The sequence below is a fragment of the Hemitrygon akajei genome, chromosome 23 (genome assembly GCF_048418815.1).
Source record: "Hemitrygon akajei chromosome 23, sHemAka1.3, whole genome shotgun sequence".
NCBI lineage: Eukaryota > Metazoa > Chordata > Chondrichthyes > Myliobatiformes > Dasyatidae > Hemitrygon > Hemitrygon akajei.
Genome location: NC_133146.1, coordinates 14005628 through 14021453, shown reverse-complemented (window position 1 = coordinate 14021453; position 15826 = coordinate 14005628). Strand labels below are relative to the sequence as shown.

At 43.6% G+C, this 15826-nt stretch overlaps 2 protein-coding genes across 6 annotated transcripts in view; one reads left to right on the top strand and one right to left on the bottom strand.

Annotated features, from left to right (window-relative positions):
* Nucleotides 1–13635, bottom strand: part of cox15 (cytochrome c oxidase assembly homolog 15 (yeast)) — a 28513-nt gene extending 14878 nt beyond the window's left edge. For both annotated transcript variants that reach the window (XM_073026970.1, XM_073026971.1), the window contains exons 1-6: nucleotides 13531–13635; nucleotides 10344–10525; nucleotides 9533–9655; nucleotides 9109–9295; nucleotides 7098–7265; nucleotides 2743–2824 (exon numbers count right to left, since the gene is read on the bottom strand). In XM_073026970.1, coding sequence (XP_072883071.1) covers nucleotides 2743–2824; nucleotides 7098–7265; nucleotides 9109–9295; nucleotides 9533–9655; nucleotides 10344–10525; nucleotides 13531–13614 — 826 coding nt within the window. In that variant the 5' untranslated portion in view covers nucleotides 13615–13635. The remainder of the gene's footprint in view (nucleotides 1–2742; nucleotides 2825–7097; nucleotides 7266–9108; nucleotides 9296–9532; nucleotides 9656–10343; nucleotides 10526–13530) is intronic.
* Nucleotides 13636–13870: 235 nt separating this feature from the next.
* The window catches only part of cutc (cutC copper transporter homolog (E. coli)), a 49422-nt gene continuing 47466 nt past the window's right edge, over nucleotides 13871–15826 (top strand). For 3 of the 4 annotated variants that reach the window (XM_073026966.1, XM_073026969.1, XM_073026968.1), the window contains exon 1: nucleotides 13871–13966. The gene's annotated coding sequence lies outside the window, so the exon portion shown is untranslated. Of the gene's footprint in view, nucleotides 13967–15327; nucleotides 15477–15826 lie in introns of all 4 variants that reach the window. The other variant, XM_073026967.1, reaches the window with a different exon arrangement.

Below are 15826 nucleotides of genomic sequence, written 5' to 3'. Positions count from 1 at the left end.
ATGGGCTGAAGGACTTGTTTCTGAGTGGTAGTGGTTTAGTGTTTTATGTCTATGATATAAAATTGCAAAATGAAATAGACATTCAGCAGATCAGATTGGTACTGGTTTATTATTGTCATATCTACTGAGATACAGCGAAATGCTTTTTGTTTTGTGAGCTATTAAGCAAAAAGCTCAAGGTCCATGATAAGGCAGACTGGGAGATCAGGTGTTTTCTTTTAGCAAATGGAGGGTATCTGTGTTAATGTCTATAGTCAATAATTTCAGTCAACTCAAGAATATCAGTAACAACTCCCATAATCAGGCTAGTGATTTTAGATTACTTGACAAATTTAAAGTTCAAAGATGCTGTAGGATAAGATTTATGATATTGATTAAAACCAGACCAAAGGGAAAACTCCAAAGTAGCAAACTGTAATAGAATGTAAGCATCATATATCTTTTAAACAAGGGATCACAGTCTCAAAATAAAGGGTCATCCTTTTAGAACAGAAATGTAAAATTTCATGTTATGAATGATGAATGTTGAAAATTGTTTACCCCAGAGGGCTATAAAGTTTATTTATTTGTTGCATTCAAAACAGCTTGCTTGATACCTGGATATTAAAGGAAATGATGCTTACATTCTATTACAGTTTGGTAGTCTGGAGTTTTTAGTCTGGTTTTAATCAATTAGCCAGCATAAATCTAAATACAATACAGTAGCACTGTAGTTAATTGGCAACTGTTAGCTGGAGATAAGTGGTAGGTCTGCTTTTTTTAAAACCATGCTCCTTAACTGTGGAATTCAAAACCTACCACTTTAAGGAATATAGACTCAGCTGACACTTAAATTCCAGCTCAGAATCTACTTTACCCCACTTTTAATTAACTCCTTTTTGTCTTTTATTTTCATGTTTACTTTTATACTTTATTTTCATGTTTTCCCATTATCCCACTGTAAAGCATTTTGAACTACATCATTTATATGAAAAGTGCTCCACAAATAAGTTGTTATTATTAGTGCATCATTTTACAGCACTGGTGATTAGACGATCTGGTTCAATTCCCTGAATTCTCTACAAGGAGTTTGTACATTCTCCCCATGACCATGTGCTCCAGGTTCCTTCCACATTCCCATGATGTGCAGATTAGGGTTAGTAACATGTGGTCATGCTAGGCTGGCAAAAGAAACATGGCGACACTTGTGGGCTGCCCCGAAGTACACCCTTTGACTGCATTGGTCATTTATATAAAATGACACATTGCACTGATTGTACAAGTAAAATTAATCTAGAGCCTAGATCTAGATCTATAAAATGGAAAACTGTAAATATCCTTGACATCAAGGTAGAACTTGACTCAGTGTCGATGGGATCAAAGAACAACTTACACAGGAAACCTCACCCACAGTGCCACATAGAATAAGTAGCAGCATAGAATAGTATAGCCCTTCGGCCCATATTTTTATGCCGACCCTTACCTACTCGACCACCAACCTAACCCTTCAATTCCCACATAGCCCTCCATGTTTCTTTCATCCAAGTGCCTATCTAAAAGTCTCTTAAATGTCCCTAATGTATCTGCCTCTATAAATACCTCTGGAATCACATTCCAGGCATCCAGTTCTGTGTAAAAAAAAAAGCTAACACTTATACTCCCCCCCCATACTTTTCTCTAATCACCTTAAAATTATGCCCCCTTATATTAGCCATTTCCACTCTGCAAGAAAGCCCCTGGCTAGCCTTTCGATCTATGCCTCTTATCATCTTGTACACCTTGATCAAGTCATCACTCATCCTCCTTTGCTCAATAGAGAAAGCCCTAGCTCACTCAACCTATCCTCAAATGATGTGCGCTCTAATCTAGGCATTATTCTAGTAAATCACCCCTCTCTGAAGTTGTATAAAGGCTGTGGTTATAGTTACTGGGACCCCAGTATCCTGATGTGCAGTATATCCTGACCAAGGGGTGGGCTCCCACACTCAACCTTTACTGAGCAGGCACAGCCACAGCCTCCCTTGCCAATCTTGTCACTTGCCGTGGTGGTTCTGTAAGGACATCGCTCCTTCCCCATATTACACCCTCCAGTTGTCATTCCCAAATCAAGTCACTCCCATACATGGAGTCAGTCACAGGTTAGATTTAGTCCATAGAACACAGGAGCAGAATTAGGCCATTTGGCTTATTGAATCTGCTCTGTCATTTGATCAAGGCTGATTATTTATCCTCATTCTCCTGTCTTTTTCCCCATAAGCTTCATAAGCTTTGAACCCCCCCCACCCCCAATCTACAAAAAAGGCATCAACCTCCGCTTTAAGTACACCCAATGATTTGGACTCCACAGCCATCTGTGGCAATGAATTCCACAGATTCACCAACTCCTGGCTAAAGAAATTTTTTCTCATCTCTGTTCTAAAGGGATGTCCTAAAGATGTGCTGGTATTGGAGAGGGTCCTGATGCCGTTTACAAGAATATTCTTGGAAATGAAAGGGTTAACATATGAGGAGCATTTGATGGCTCTGGGTCTGTACTCACTGGAATTTAGAAGAATGAGGGGGCTTCTCAATGAAACCTACTGAAGATTGAAAGCCCTAGATAAGAGTGGATGTGGAGAGGATGTTTGCAACAACGAGATAGTCCAGGACCAGAGGGCACAGCCTCAGAATGGCCTAGTTAGGTGATATTTCTGATTTGATCTGCAACACCAACTCAACTACCCTTGTGACTCCTATGGCCACTTGAAGAAAGTGGCCTTTTACCTGAGAGTGCAGTTACAAAAATCAGTCCGCCAGTCCCTTGAGCAAATCGTCTGAACAGCATCATCTGGCGAGTATTTGGCATCTACAATAAGAGATGAATGTCATTAAAAATACAATTAACTGATCAGGAGTATTGCATATCACAAAGACCCTCTTTAACGCCCAACGTCCCATTTCAGACCCTTGCCCAGTACTAATTGTGCATATTCATCCAGAAGATGAGATGCAAGTGCCACAGTAATGAAAGAGACGGGATTTGAGAGCACACTAATGGGACGTGTTTGGGAAACCTTATGCTTTGTTCAGTCAGTTTTTCTCTGGGCAACACAGCCTTGAAACCATTGTTGTTTTCTGCTTGTCATTTATTATTACCATGCACACCCAGTGGCCACTGAGTGTATGTTTGTGGTTTTCAGCTGCTGCAGCCCATCCACTTCAATATACGACATGTTGTGTGGTTAATTGAGTTACTGCCACCTTCCTGTCAGCTTGAATTGGTATGGCAATTTCCCCCTAATCTCTCCCATTAAAAAGGCCTTTTTGCCTACAGAACTTCCACACACTAGATGTTTTATGTTTATTGCACCATTCTGTGTAAACTTAAAGAGATTATAGTGTGTGAAAATCCCAGAAGATCAGCAGTTTCTGAGATGCTCAAATCACTCCATGGTCAAAGTCACTTAGATCACATTTCTCCCCCCCCCACCTTCTGATTATTTGGTCTGAACAACAACTGAACCTCTTGACCATGGTTTTATGTGTTAAGTTGCTGCCACAGAATGGCTGATTAGATATTTGTATTGTGTACAGGTATACCTAATAAAGTGGTCACTGAGTGTATACTCTTCAATCTGAGCTTCAAGCAAACTAGAAATTTTCATTAAACCCTGGTGCCCGTGACAACAAACTAACCCTACATCTTCCCTCTCTTGACGTGCTGTGATTGCATACCTGTTTAACTGTAGAGCTTATAAATCTGCAAGATTCCAAAAACTGACATTAAAAAAGCAAATTTAAAACTTCCGCTTGTACTTTGTGTGAAAAAGGTCAGACTAATGCTTCCCTGTTACCGGGAGGAGGCATCAAGAATGCTTGACATAAACTCTCTAGCGAATGCGAAGTGACCTTATTGAAACATTCAGATTTTGTATGGGCTGGATTGGGGTAGAGTTTACAGTCCCAAAATAGGGGACTAGCCATACAAGATAATACATCATGGAAACAGGCCCTTTGGCCCAACCAGCTCATGCTGACACTCCCATCTAAGCTGGTTCCATTTGCCCGATATTGTTCTAAACATTTCCTGTACCTGTGCACCTACTGGAGAGCCTTTTGTACATTGTTATTGCTACAGGCACTTCCTCTGGTCACGAGGATGTGTTTTATGGCTCTGCTGAAGCCGAGGAGAATGGTTGGGTGGGGGGGGGGGGGGGGTAAAATCTCAATGACACATATCAAAATTTGAAAGGCTAAGATAGAGTGTATGTTTCCTATTGTGGGGAAGTCTAAGACCAGAGGACATAGAGGGACGTCTATTTAGAACAGAGATGAAAAGGAATTTCTTTACCCGATGGTAGTGAATCTCTGAAATTCATTGCCACAGCCGGTAGTGGAGATCAGGTAATTGGGTATATTTAAAGCAGAAGTTGATATGTCCTTGATTAATCAGGGTGCCAAAGATTACAGGGAGAAGGCATGAGAATAGGGTTGAGAGGGTTAATAAATCAGCCATGAATGAATGGTGGAGCATATTCGGTAGGCTGAATGGATAAATTCTGTTCCTATGTCTTATGGTCTAATAATTATTACAAAAATAATTAGGCGGGGTATCAAAACTACTCATTATCTCCACTCTTTTTTGTCACATCATTCCATATACTGACCACCGTCTTTGAGAAGAATTTGGCCTTTAATCCCTCTTAAACCATTCTCCTCTCACCTTACATTCTCTCTAGGCCTTGGACTAGATATTGGAGACCCGATGTCTGAGAGTCCAGGGACAAGCACTGGAGGTGTGTGTCTGTCTCTGTGTGTTGGGAACAGGGCTTGTTTTGCTGTGGTCATGTTTTGTGCTGTTGTGGTTGTTTGTGTTGCCCTGACAAACATTCTGGGCCTGCTATATTGGTGTCAGATTCAAGCAACCATTTCACTGTATGCTTCCGTGTACACATGACAAGTAAACTTGAGAATATGTGGCGACACTTGCAGGCTGCCCCCAGCAGATCCTTGGCTGCGTGGGTTGTTCGTTCAAACGACACATTTCTCTGTATGTTTCGACGTAGGCTGAAGAGAGCTGGACTATGCACGTCATTCTACAGATGTGCAGCAGAGAGAATCGTAACAAGCTACATCATTGCGTGGCATGGACACTGCACTGCAGTACACAGGAAGACTCCACTATGGGTAGTCAAAACTGCCTATCCACCATCAAGGACATAAAGGTGCTACAAAAGTGTCAGTGACATCATGAGGGATCCTACCCATCCTGCTCGTGGTCTGTTTGTCCCAACTCATCAGGGAGAAGGCTACACAGCATTCACGCCAGGACCACCGGACTCAGTAACAGTTACTTTCCCCAAGCAGTGAAGATCAGCACCTCCACCCACTAACCCACCCCTCCAACCACCACTACTTTATCATTTCCTGTCAGAGTCACCTTATGTACAGACACTCCTGTGCCTAGCGTCACTTCATGGACAGACAAATGTGTAGAGGCCATCTTACATATTTATATTTATTGTGTTACATTTTATTATTGTATTCTATATCTTATCATGTCTTTTTTTTTTGCACTTCAACAAATCTGGAGTAACAGTTATTTTGTTCTCCTTTACACTTGTACCATGGAATTGACATTAAACAATCTTGAATCGATAAATAAATCTGAATCCGGATTCAAGGGGCAAAGAAAATGAGGGATCTCTCAGGTGCAATCCTACCAGGGTGCTATGCTCGTCTTCTTGTAATAAGAGCAATTTAGGAAGGGCAACCTTCTGAACTTCCTATTACAGCTCATTCAATGATGCATGCACAAGGACACTGGGGTCAACAGTTTTGAGTTTAACACAGGAATGTCTTAGCTATTACAGGAAGCCCTCCAGCTCATTGGGTCTAAGCCACCTTAACAGCAAAGCAATCTCATCAGTCCCACTCCCCCCCCCACCCTGTAATTTACTCCCACCCATGCGCACAGTTAATTTGGTTCTTGTCTCTTGCCTAAATTAAGGGATAATCTACAATGGCTAATTAACCTAGCAACACATTTTTTGTGACAAGGGTGAAACTAGAATGGCGCTTGACTGCGACTGCTTCAAGCTGATCTGCAGAAACAGCTTAATTTCTACCTTTAATGTTTCTCCTTTTCCTTTTCAAGGTGGATGAGCTTCTGTTAAAGACCCTAACTTAGAGCTAATCTTAAATTTTGTATTCTTTGCGGAGTTGTGACCTGCTCCTGGGGCTCATCGACCGGCCGTTTTGCGATGTCCCTAGAAGATGAGCATGCCTTCGGGGTTGCAGCCTTGAGGATGAACCGATTCTAGAACATCAGGAAGAGTGTATCATCTGTCCGGGGCCCATAAACTGGTGAATCGTGTGCTCTGTCTCGCGTTGGTGGGGCAGAGTTGCCGATTCTTGAGTTGGAGAACTTGGACAAGAAAGTGATGAGGCAGACTTTAAGACCGCAAATCAGTGAGCTGTTTGCCTTTGTTTGTCTCCCCTCTCACTGTGAAAGGGGGACACCTCTCCGTCCCTTTATTAAGTGGAGGGGGGAGAGACTGTGATATGTTGAATCATTGGGTGAACAATTAGCTTTGTTTGTACTGTAGATCATGGTCTTTCTTGGGGGGCTTGCTTGGTGGGTGTTTTTTTTTGCTGAAGTAAGTGGAGGAGAGAGAGGAAGAGTCGCTGCTTTGCCTAATGGGGGCTTTGGGGTTCTAATGTTTTTGCTGTTACTCATTCTTTGGGGCACACTTCTGTTTTTGTGGATGTCTGCGAAGAATAAGAATTTCAGGTTGTATAATGCATATGTTCTCTGATATTAAACAGAACCATTGAAGTAGACAACCTGGGACAAACTGGACAAACTTATCTAATCAAAGGGACGAAGTGTAAACTGTACACGGAAAGCAGGCAAGGTCAGGATCAATCCCAGGCCACATCACCACTTGAACTATAGCACTTCAAAGCACCACTTCTCAAGAGAAATTAGTGACATACAATCACGTACTGTCCTTGCTGCTGACAAAATTCAAACAAAAATAAGTTGCACACATTTATGGCACTGCTTGCCTGCTCTCATTGTTCTGAATTATTTTATTTCAAATCTTTAACGTATAAAGAAAGGCCCTCTGTGTTACCTTCAATGGGGGCAGGAGGAGAGACAGGCCAGTCCATAGACTGGCACAGTACAGCACCAATGCAGATCCGAGATGTGCGGCCAGACGGTACTGACTGACCCGTGGGATATCGTGTGAATCCTTTTTGTCCTCCAAGCCGCTCTTCACCATGAACCAGCCCAGCAAACCCTGAGAAGTGACAAAAAAACACTTAGGTGATAAAGTTCCTCCACAAGATTCAAGATTGTTTAATGTCATTTTTACTGCACAAGTTACTCCAGATTCACAAGCTAGGCATCAGGGTTTCTGCTTAAGTGACATCAGGCTGTGTGGTTCCAGCCTGTAGCAAAGGAAGAATTCAAATGCCATTGTATTCCTGAATCAACAGAAATGTGCCTAGCTCCCATGGAGGGCATCATAGTAATAACAGGGGTTACTGCAATGCTATTACAGATCCGGGCATTCCAGAGCTTGAAGTTCAATTCTGGTGGTGCCTGTGAAGAGGTTTGTACGCTCTCCCATTGAACTGCATGGTTTTCCTCGGGCTGTTCTGTTTTCCTCCCACAGACCAGTAGGTTAACTGGTCATTGCAAATTGTCCTGACTGAGGTTAGTTAAATAGCTGGGTTGCCAAGGAGCGCCGATCATGGGGCCAGATGGGCCCACTGTGTGCTTTAATCTCTAAACAAAATAAACAAGTAAATAAATCAAACCGTTCCCACCCCAATGTCCAGATTTGAGATCAGTTACCTCAGCATGGGACGCCTAATACTCTCAAGTCTAATTAGAATTGACCATTCTAAAATGTCCTTTGGAACGTGGGAGCAAACTGGAATTCTCGGGAGGAAATCCCCATGACCATACGTGTTCCATCTGGGTGCTCTGGATTCCTCCCACGTTCCAAGGTTGTATGAGCTAGGGTTGGGTAAGCTATGGGGAGCTATAGGGTTGGGTAAGCTACAGAGCCAGGAGCACTGTGACACTTACGGGCTTCCCCCAGCACATCTTGGACCGTGTTAGTCGTTGATGTGAGCAAGGTATTTCACTGACAAGAGAAAATCTGCAGATGCTGGAAATCCAAGCAACACGCTCAAAGTGCTGGAGGAACTCAGCAGGCCAGGCAGCATCTATGGAAAAGGGTATAGTCGACATTTTGGGCCAAGACCCTTCATCAAGACTGGAGAATAAAAAGATGAGAGTGTCATTAGAAGGTGGGGTGAGGGTGGAAGAAACACAGAGTGATAGGTGAAACCTGGGGGGGGGGGGGGTGGGAGAGGAGTGAAGTAAAGAGCTGGAGAGTTGATTGGTGAAAGAGAGACAGGGCTGGAGAAGGGGAATCCGATAGGAGAGGACAGAAGGCCACAGAAAAAGGGAGAGGAGCACCCGAGGGAGGTGATGGGCAGGTAAGAAGATGAGGTGAGAGGGGGGAATGGGATGAAGAATGGTGGTGCTGGGGGGAGGGTTGCATTACCGGAAGCTTGGGAAATCGATGTTAGTTGCATCAGGTTGGAAACTATCTTGGCAGAATACAAGATGCTGCTCCTCCAATCTGAGTGTGGCCTCATCACAATAGTAGAGGCGGCCATGGACTGACATGTCAGAATGGGAAGTAGCCACCCATTTTAATTCCACTTCCCATCGTCAAGACGTTGACTATGCTCTTTTGCATAGATTCTGCCTGGCCTGCTGATTTCCTCCAGCATTTCATGTATTTCACTGTGTGTTTCGATGCACACGTGACAAAGTAATAAAGCTAATCTAATCAAAATATATATCAAACTGGTCAAAATCATGGCCAGGTTACATCTCAGGTGGAAAACCTCAAAATGTCCCAGTAGAGGAGAGCAGGAAGAAAGAGTCAACTTCCAACAACAGACCTCAAACCCTATCTCTACAGACGCTGCCTGACCTGCTGCATGCTTACTGGCAGTACTCACATCGAATGACTATTTCCACCCATTCTTGGGTGTCCCTCACGATCTCTGTAGTGGTAACAGTTTGTCTGGAACCGGCAGCTTCTAATCACCACCCACCTGAAAGCACACAAAGCCACAGAGGCCCACCACCCGCAGCTTCAAGCTCCTCGAGAACCAGCCCTTCCTCCAGAAATAGACGGCGGGCAGAATGTAGGCCAAGCCCACTGCCCGACCCCACATCCGGTGGGAATACTCCATGTACCAGATGAACTTGAACTCATTCAGAGTCATGTCATGGTTTAATCTGCAAAGGGAACAAACAACCCAGTCACAGGCCAGCATATGTAATCTGCAGACAGAATGAAATTAATAAGATTAAGATCAGCTTCAACAATGGGTTGAGTGATACTTGTGGACTGCCTCAGCCCATCCTTGGAATATGTTGGTTGTTGATACAAACAACGCATTTCACTATATGTTTCCATGCATATGGCAAATAAAAGTAATTTTTAATGTAATCTTCCCCCCCACAGGAACTTACATCTTAAACTCTGGGAATTGTTGGTACTTCTGAAACTCAGCCTCCCACTCTGGTAAGGTGCTTGGGGGCTTCATTTCCTTGAGCAGATGCCAGTCCACCATCGACAAGCCAGACTCGGTGAGCCTACGTCAGAAGAGGAAAGCACTTACAACGTTGTGTACAATCACCATGGGTTTCCCATAGTCTGCAGGTCAATGAAAGGAGTACCCCACCTCCCATATTCTGCAGCCATCTGCCAAAATGCATCAGAATCAATGGCCTCATCAGCCACCTCACAACCCAAAGGACTTGAGAAGTCATCTCAAACCCTAAGAGTTTCCTGGTGGTCCTGGTTTCATGGATATGAAAGGACAAAGCAAACTACAGCCTTTCCAATCCCCAAAAATGTCAAAAAACCTTTAATTTATTTCTTCAAATGATTCAAAATTTTTGCTCTCTCCCTCATCGTCCCCCCCCCCCCCCCCCAGGGGCTGCACAACAAGTGCTAAAGAAGAAAAACTCTTTGTTTCATAGCTGATCGGTCTTTCAGGCTGTGAATTATTTTATCCAGACACGGACAGAAATCCAAGTCACAATAGTGAGTGACAGTCTGTGTGTCCTTTCTCTTTGTTGTTGCTGTTATCTCATGAGAATAACAGCATAATTAGCAAAGAAGAATATCTGATATTAGTTAAAATGAGAAAGTAGCAAAAAAAAAAGGGAGGCAGAAATAAAAGGCTGGCACGATGGGGACCAACACCCCAAAAGTGAATAAGTAACTTTTCTGGAATGGGACACTAGTTATTTTTAAACACAGAGCATTTTTACTCACCTGGTTACTCCACCAAGGACCACAGCCCCAACGACCATCCCACTGCATGCAATCATCCATTTCCCCACAATTCTGTTGGTGGCAGCATTGGGTACGGAGGAAATGCCAGACTGCACCGTGGCATTTGAAACAACAGAACTCTTGCCCCTTCTCACCACACAATGTTTCCATGGATGGCTGATCTGAGAAGAAAAAGTGAACAAAAGAGAGTGACTACCCACATCTCCGAACCTGGAGTTGGACAAACTCAGGAGATAAAGGAAAAAGAGTAGCATTATAACTCATTCCTCCAACACCGCTTCTCACATAACTCCGAGGAAGTCCGCTATTTAAGTATCAAGTTGTCTCTCAACCGATTCCACAAAGTACTGACTCATTTTCGAGGACTCTACAACCTATGTTTGCAGTATCATTTATTAATTAATCATTTATAAAATTTGTACAATTTGTCTTCTTTTGCACATTGGTTGTTTGTCTGTCTTTATGTATAAATTTTCATAAATCTAACTGCATTTCTTTCCTTTCCTGTAAATGCCTGCAAGAATGTGAATCTCAAGACAAGATAAGGTAACATAAGGATTTTGATAATATAATTACTTAGATATCTTTTGGAAAAAGATGTACTGTAGCTTTCCAATCACAGCTTAGTACGATAGATAATTCTGAAATCCATTACTTTTTATATATTGGGGCAGCTTAGTGACACAGCTAGTAGAGCCACTGTTTGATCAGTTTGTCCAAGTTATAGGGAGAAGTTGTGCAGGCTAGGAGTGCTAGAGACTTAAGATACGTTTATAAAGGTTTAGAAAATCATGCAGGGCATAGAGAGCATGTAATCGTTTTGCAAGAAAAATTGAACCAAAAGTTCAAAATGCATTTCTTATAATTTATGTATAAATTATACAACCTTGAGATTCATCTGCTTATAGGCAGTCACAAAACAAACCTCAAAGAATCCACCTAAAAAAAAGGCCAATACCCAATGCGCAGAGAGAAAAAAAAATCAGAAATCACACAAACAATAAAAGCAAGCAACAGCATTCCCTGCCGAAGGTTTTTGGCCCAGAACATTGACTGCACTCTTTTCCTAGATGCTGCCTGGCCCGGTGAGTTCCTCCAACATTTTGTGTGCTTTGCTTGCATTCCGAACCAAATTCAGCCCGTAGATCCGGAGCCCAGAACAGACAGAGCAGGTCCACAGCCTCAGTTCATCACAGAGCAAGGCAAACCGCCGTAAAGCTCTCAGACATGAAGCCTGGAGCATCCGGAGCAGGGCAGAGCCTCAGTGCCGAGGAGAGCAGAGGAAATGTCGCAGAGCAGAACTGGCCTTGAACCTCGCACCCGGTCTTGACACCCTGCCTTTTCAGTCCATCAGCCCGGCAATCTAAATTGTCCGAACACCAGGCTGTCTCCTGCACCATACTGATGCAACCTTGAAGAAGGCACACCAGTGACTACTTTCTTAAAGGTTTAATGAAAATTATGACGAGTATAATTAGTTCATATGGAGGATAGACAATGGCTGGGGCAATGATAAGCTACAAGGGGAAAGATTCAGAATATGTGAATGGATGCCCTTCAGCTACCTGGATCTTGAACTGGCCAGCAAAGCCATTATCAGAGTTCAGCAAAACTAAGACCACTTTGCACAAATTCAAAATGTTTATCTGTTCTAATATGTTTGTGTAAAAATCTGTATATTTTAAGTTCTTCTTGCAAACATGCTTATCTGACCCTATACGCCTGTGGCACTGCTACAGAAAAGAGCATTTGTGCATGATAATCAACTTCATTTTGAGTACGTTGGAACCCTGGATTGCACAGGACAATGCAGACTGAATTGAATTTATTACTTACATCCTTCACATACACAAAGAGTAAAAATCTTTTGTAATTTATAATAAATAATGTACAATAGGACCAGTCCAATATAACATAGAAATACAGTAGCATCAGCATGAATTAATTAGGCTGATGGCCTGGTGGAAGAAGCTTTCCCGGAGCCTGTTTGTCCTGGCTTTTATGCTGTTGGTACTGTTTCCCAGATGGTAACAACTGGAACAGTTTATGGTTGGGGTATTAGGGTCTCCAATGATCCTTCAGGCTTGAATAGTGGGAAGTTCACATCTACAGATGTGCTGGGCTGTCCGCACCACTCTCTGCAGAGTTCTGCGATTGCGGGAAGTACAGTTTCCATACCAGGCAGTGATGCAGCCAGTCAGGATGCTCTCAACTGTGCCCCTGTAGGAAGTCCTTAGGATTTGAGGACCTACACCAAACTTCTTCAACCGTCTGAGGTGAAAGAGGGACTGTTGTGCTTTTTTCCCCCACCACACAGCCAGTATGTACAGACCACGTGAGATGCCCAGGAATTTGAAGCTGTTCACCCCTCTCAACCCCAGATCCACTGATTTCAATAGGGGTTAGTCTGTCTCCATTCCTCCTGTAGTCCACAAACAGCTCCTTTGTTTTTGCAACATTGAGGGGGTTGTTTTCTTGATACCACCTGTGTCGGAGAGATGATTTATTCTCTGTAGGATGCCTCGTTATTATTTGAGATTACGCCAATCAATGTGGTATGCTGGAATATGGACTGACAATCTACTGGAGGAACTCAGTGGGGTTGCGCAGTGCCTGCAGAAGCAAAATTTGCAGCCAAGACCCCACGCCAAGGAATCCTGGTAGTGATTTAAGGAAATCTCGGTATATCACCAAAATCTTACAGATTTCCACAGATGTACAGTGGAGAACATTCTGAGGTGGTTGCATCACCGCCTGGAATGCAGGCAAAAATCTGCAGAGACTCAGCCAGCTTCAACACCAGCACAATCCTACATGGAGGGCATTTTCTAGAGAGCAGCATCACCACTAAGAACCCCCACCATCCAGGACATGCCCTCTTCTCATTACTAACATCCGGGAGGATGTACAGGAGCCTGAAGAACCACACTCAATGATTCAGGAACAGCTTCTTCCCCTCCGCCATCACATTTCGGTCCATGAACCCAATCTCCTTATTAAGTAAACTGTAATAATTTTATGTCTTTGTATTTCTGCTATCGCAAAACACAACTAACTCAGATCACACAAGTCAGTAAGAATTAACCTGACTCTGGTGGGAGTCGACCCGTCCACCTTCCCCCACTGAGCCCAAACCCCAGTCTGCCAGGGTAAGCCACCCCCTCACCGTGTTCCAGCCGCCTCCGAGCCGCCGGACGGCCGTCCTCAGCCCCGGACAGCCTCCACACCTCGCAACGGCAGAAAGCAGCATCACCTCACACGGCCAGCACCTCGGGCAGGTCAGAGGTTAACACGTGACGCACTCCGTTCCCCCACCTCACCAATCACAGCCCGGCATACTGTCCCCGTTCCCGGAAAAATAAACTTCAGATCTGAAAGGAAATTTTATTTTTTGTAACCACTCCATCAAGGTGCAGGAGAGATCAATTAGCAATCCAACGGTGGCCCGTGGTAAATTTAAACTGCTAATTAGCAATGAGACTGTCGTCACGTGTTGCAGACCTGCGCTCTCCGCCAATCAGAGTTGAGGTTATGGTCGGGAGTGACGGCTGAAGGAGCTTGAGGAGGTTCTCCGTTCCCACTCGGTGTGGGATTTTCTCAATGTATGTGAGGGGGGGGGGGATTACGTTTGCCAAATACAGTGCCTAATAATGTTTACGGGTGATGGGAATGCCCTTTGTAAAAGGTGAATTGCTGGGGATCTCAGTAGACCGAACAACCCCGGGGAGGTGAGGGGGGGGGGGGGGGGGAGGAGGAGGAGGAGGAGGAGGAGGAGGAGGAGGAGGAGGAGGAGGCAGGAGGAGGAGGAGGAGGAGGAGGAGGAGGAGGAGGAGGAGGAGGAGGAGGAGGAGGAGGAGGAGGAGGAGGAGGAGGAGGAGGAGAGGAGAGAGAGAGAGAGAGAGAGAGAGAGAGAGAGAGAGAGAGAGAGGAGAGAGAGAGAGAGAGGAGAGAGAGAGAGGAAGAGAGAGAGAGAGAGAGAGAGAGAGAGAGAGAGAGACAGACAGACTCTGGCAAGGTGGGCGAACCTGTGACACGCGTGCCCACGACGACACAAAAGATCCCAGTGATGCTGGAGATATTGAGCAGTGCACAAAATGTACTGTGGCCTCCCATTTCAATTCGACTTCCCATTCTGACTTGTTTGCCCGTGGCCTCCTCTATTAACATGGTGAGACCAAACTCAGGTTGGAAGACCTTGTATTCTGTGTCGGTAGCTTCCAACTTGTTAGTATAAACACTGATTTCTCTAATTTCTGGTAATCTCTCTTCTCACTGCATCTTTTTCCATTCCCCATTTTGCTTCTTTGACCCCTTCTTACCTGCCATCTTGGTGCCCCTGTTCCTTTCTTTTCTTCCATGGTACATTGTTCTATAAAATTCCTTCTTCAGCATTTTATCTCTTCCACCTATCACCTCTCAACTACTGATTTCATTCCCTCCTCACCCACCTTCCTTCCCCCTCACCTGGGTACACCTATCACCTGCAGTGTGTACTTCTATCCATCCCAGCATCACCTTATTTTGGTTTCTGCCCCCTTTCCAGTCCAGAATCTTGTGTTTAGTATTGGATTTAGTAAACAGATGGCCCAATTGGCATTTGACTTGCTCAGCTTTCTTTCTCTGTCAGTAGTGAGTGAACACTGGATATTCAGTGAAGATAATAGCCAATACTGTATGTAGTTCTTTCAGGAATATTTATCTGTTAATTGGGGCAGCCATTTATTTGCAACAACTTTTTGGGAATAAAAAACTAAATATCCAGGAAATTAGAGAAATTTGAGAAGATATGATTTCTTACATTTGTTTAGGACATTATGCCACTTAATTGAGACAGATTTGTCGAACAGTTTCTAACTAGTGTCAGTCATAAACGTGTGGTTGTAGGCTGTGCTTAGAGCAGCAACTTTTAAATAGCTTCAGTTGCATGTCGTGTTCAAAAAGCAGTGATTTTTGTCACTGATAGTTGGCGATAAGCAGTAAAACAGTTCAGAAGTTTGGCGCACTGCAGTTTCAAGCATTCAGGCTGGGAGATGTCAGAAACGACAGGTGTGAAAATGAAAAATTGAAAATGAAAACTACTTCAGCAAGTTTGGAACTTCAAAGAATTTGAAGGTATTGACAATCATCTTAAATGTTACTATGAAAATGCAGATTTTGAAGATGTAACAGTTTCTAACTAGCATCAGCAAGCAGTTTTTAAATAGGCTCAGTTGTGTTATGTTATTCATTTGGGCTGACTGTGGCTGAATTAAAAAGTAATGATTTTTGACGATGCAGGAAGCCACTGGAGTACAATATGTGCACCAGGTGTCTCTGCTAATTTTGTTCAGTTATAGTTGATCGAAAGAGCATGGCAGTGTATGTCAGTATTAATTCCACTGTTGATAACTATCAGGAACTAATGCAGATTTTATGGTATTGTAGTAATACAAGCAGTGTTTCAATTTGCTCTGTACTTCACT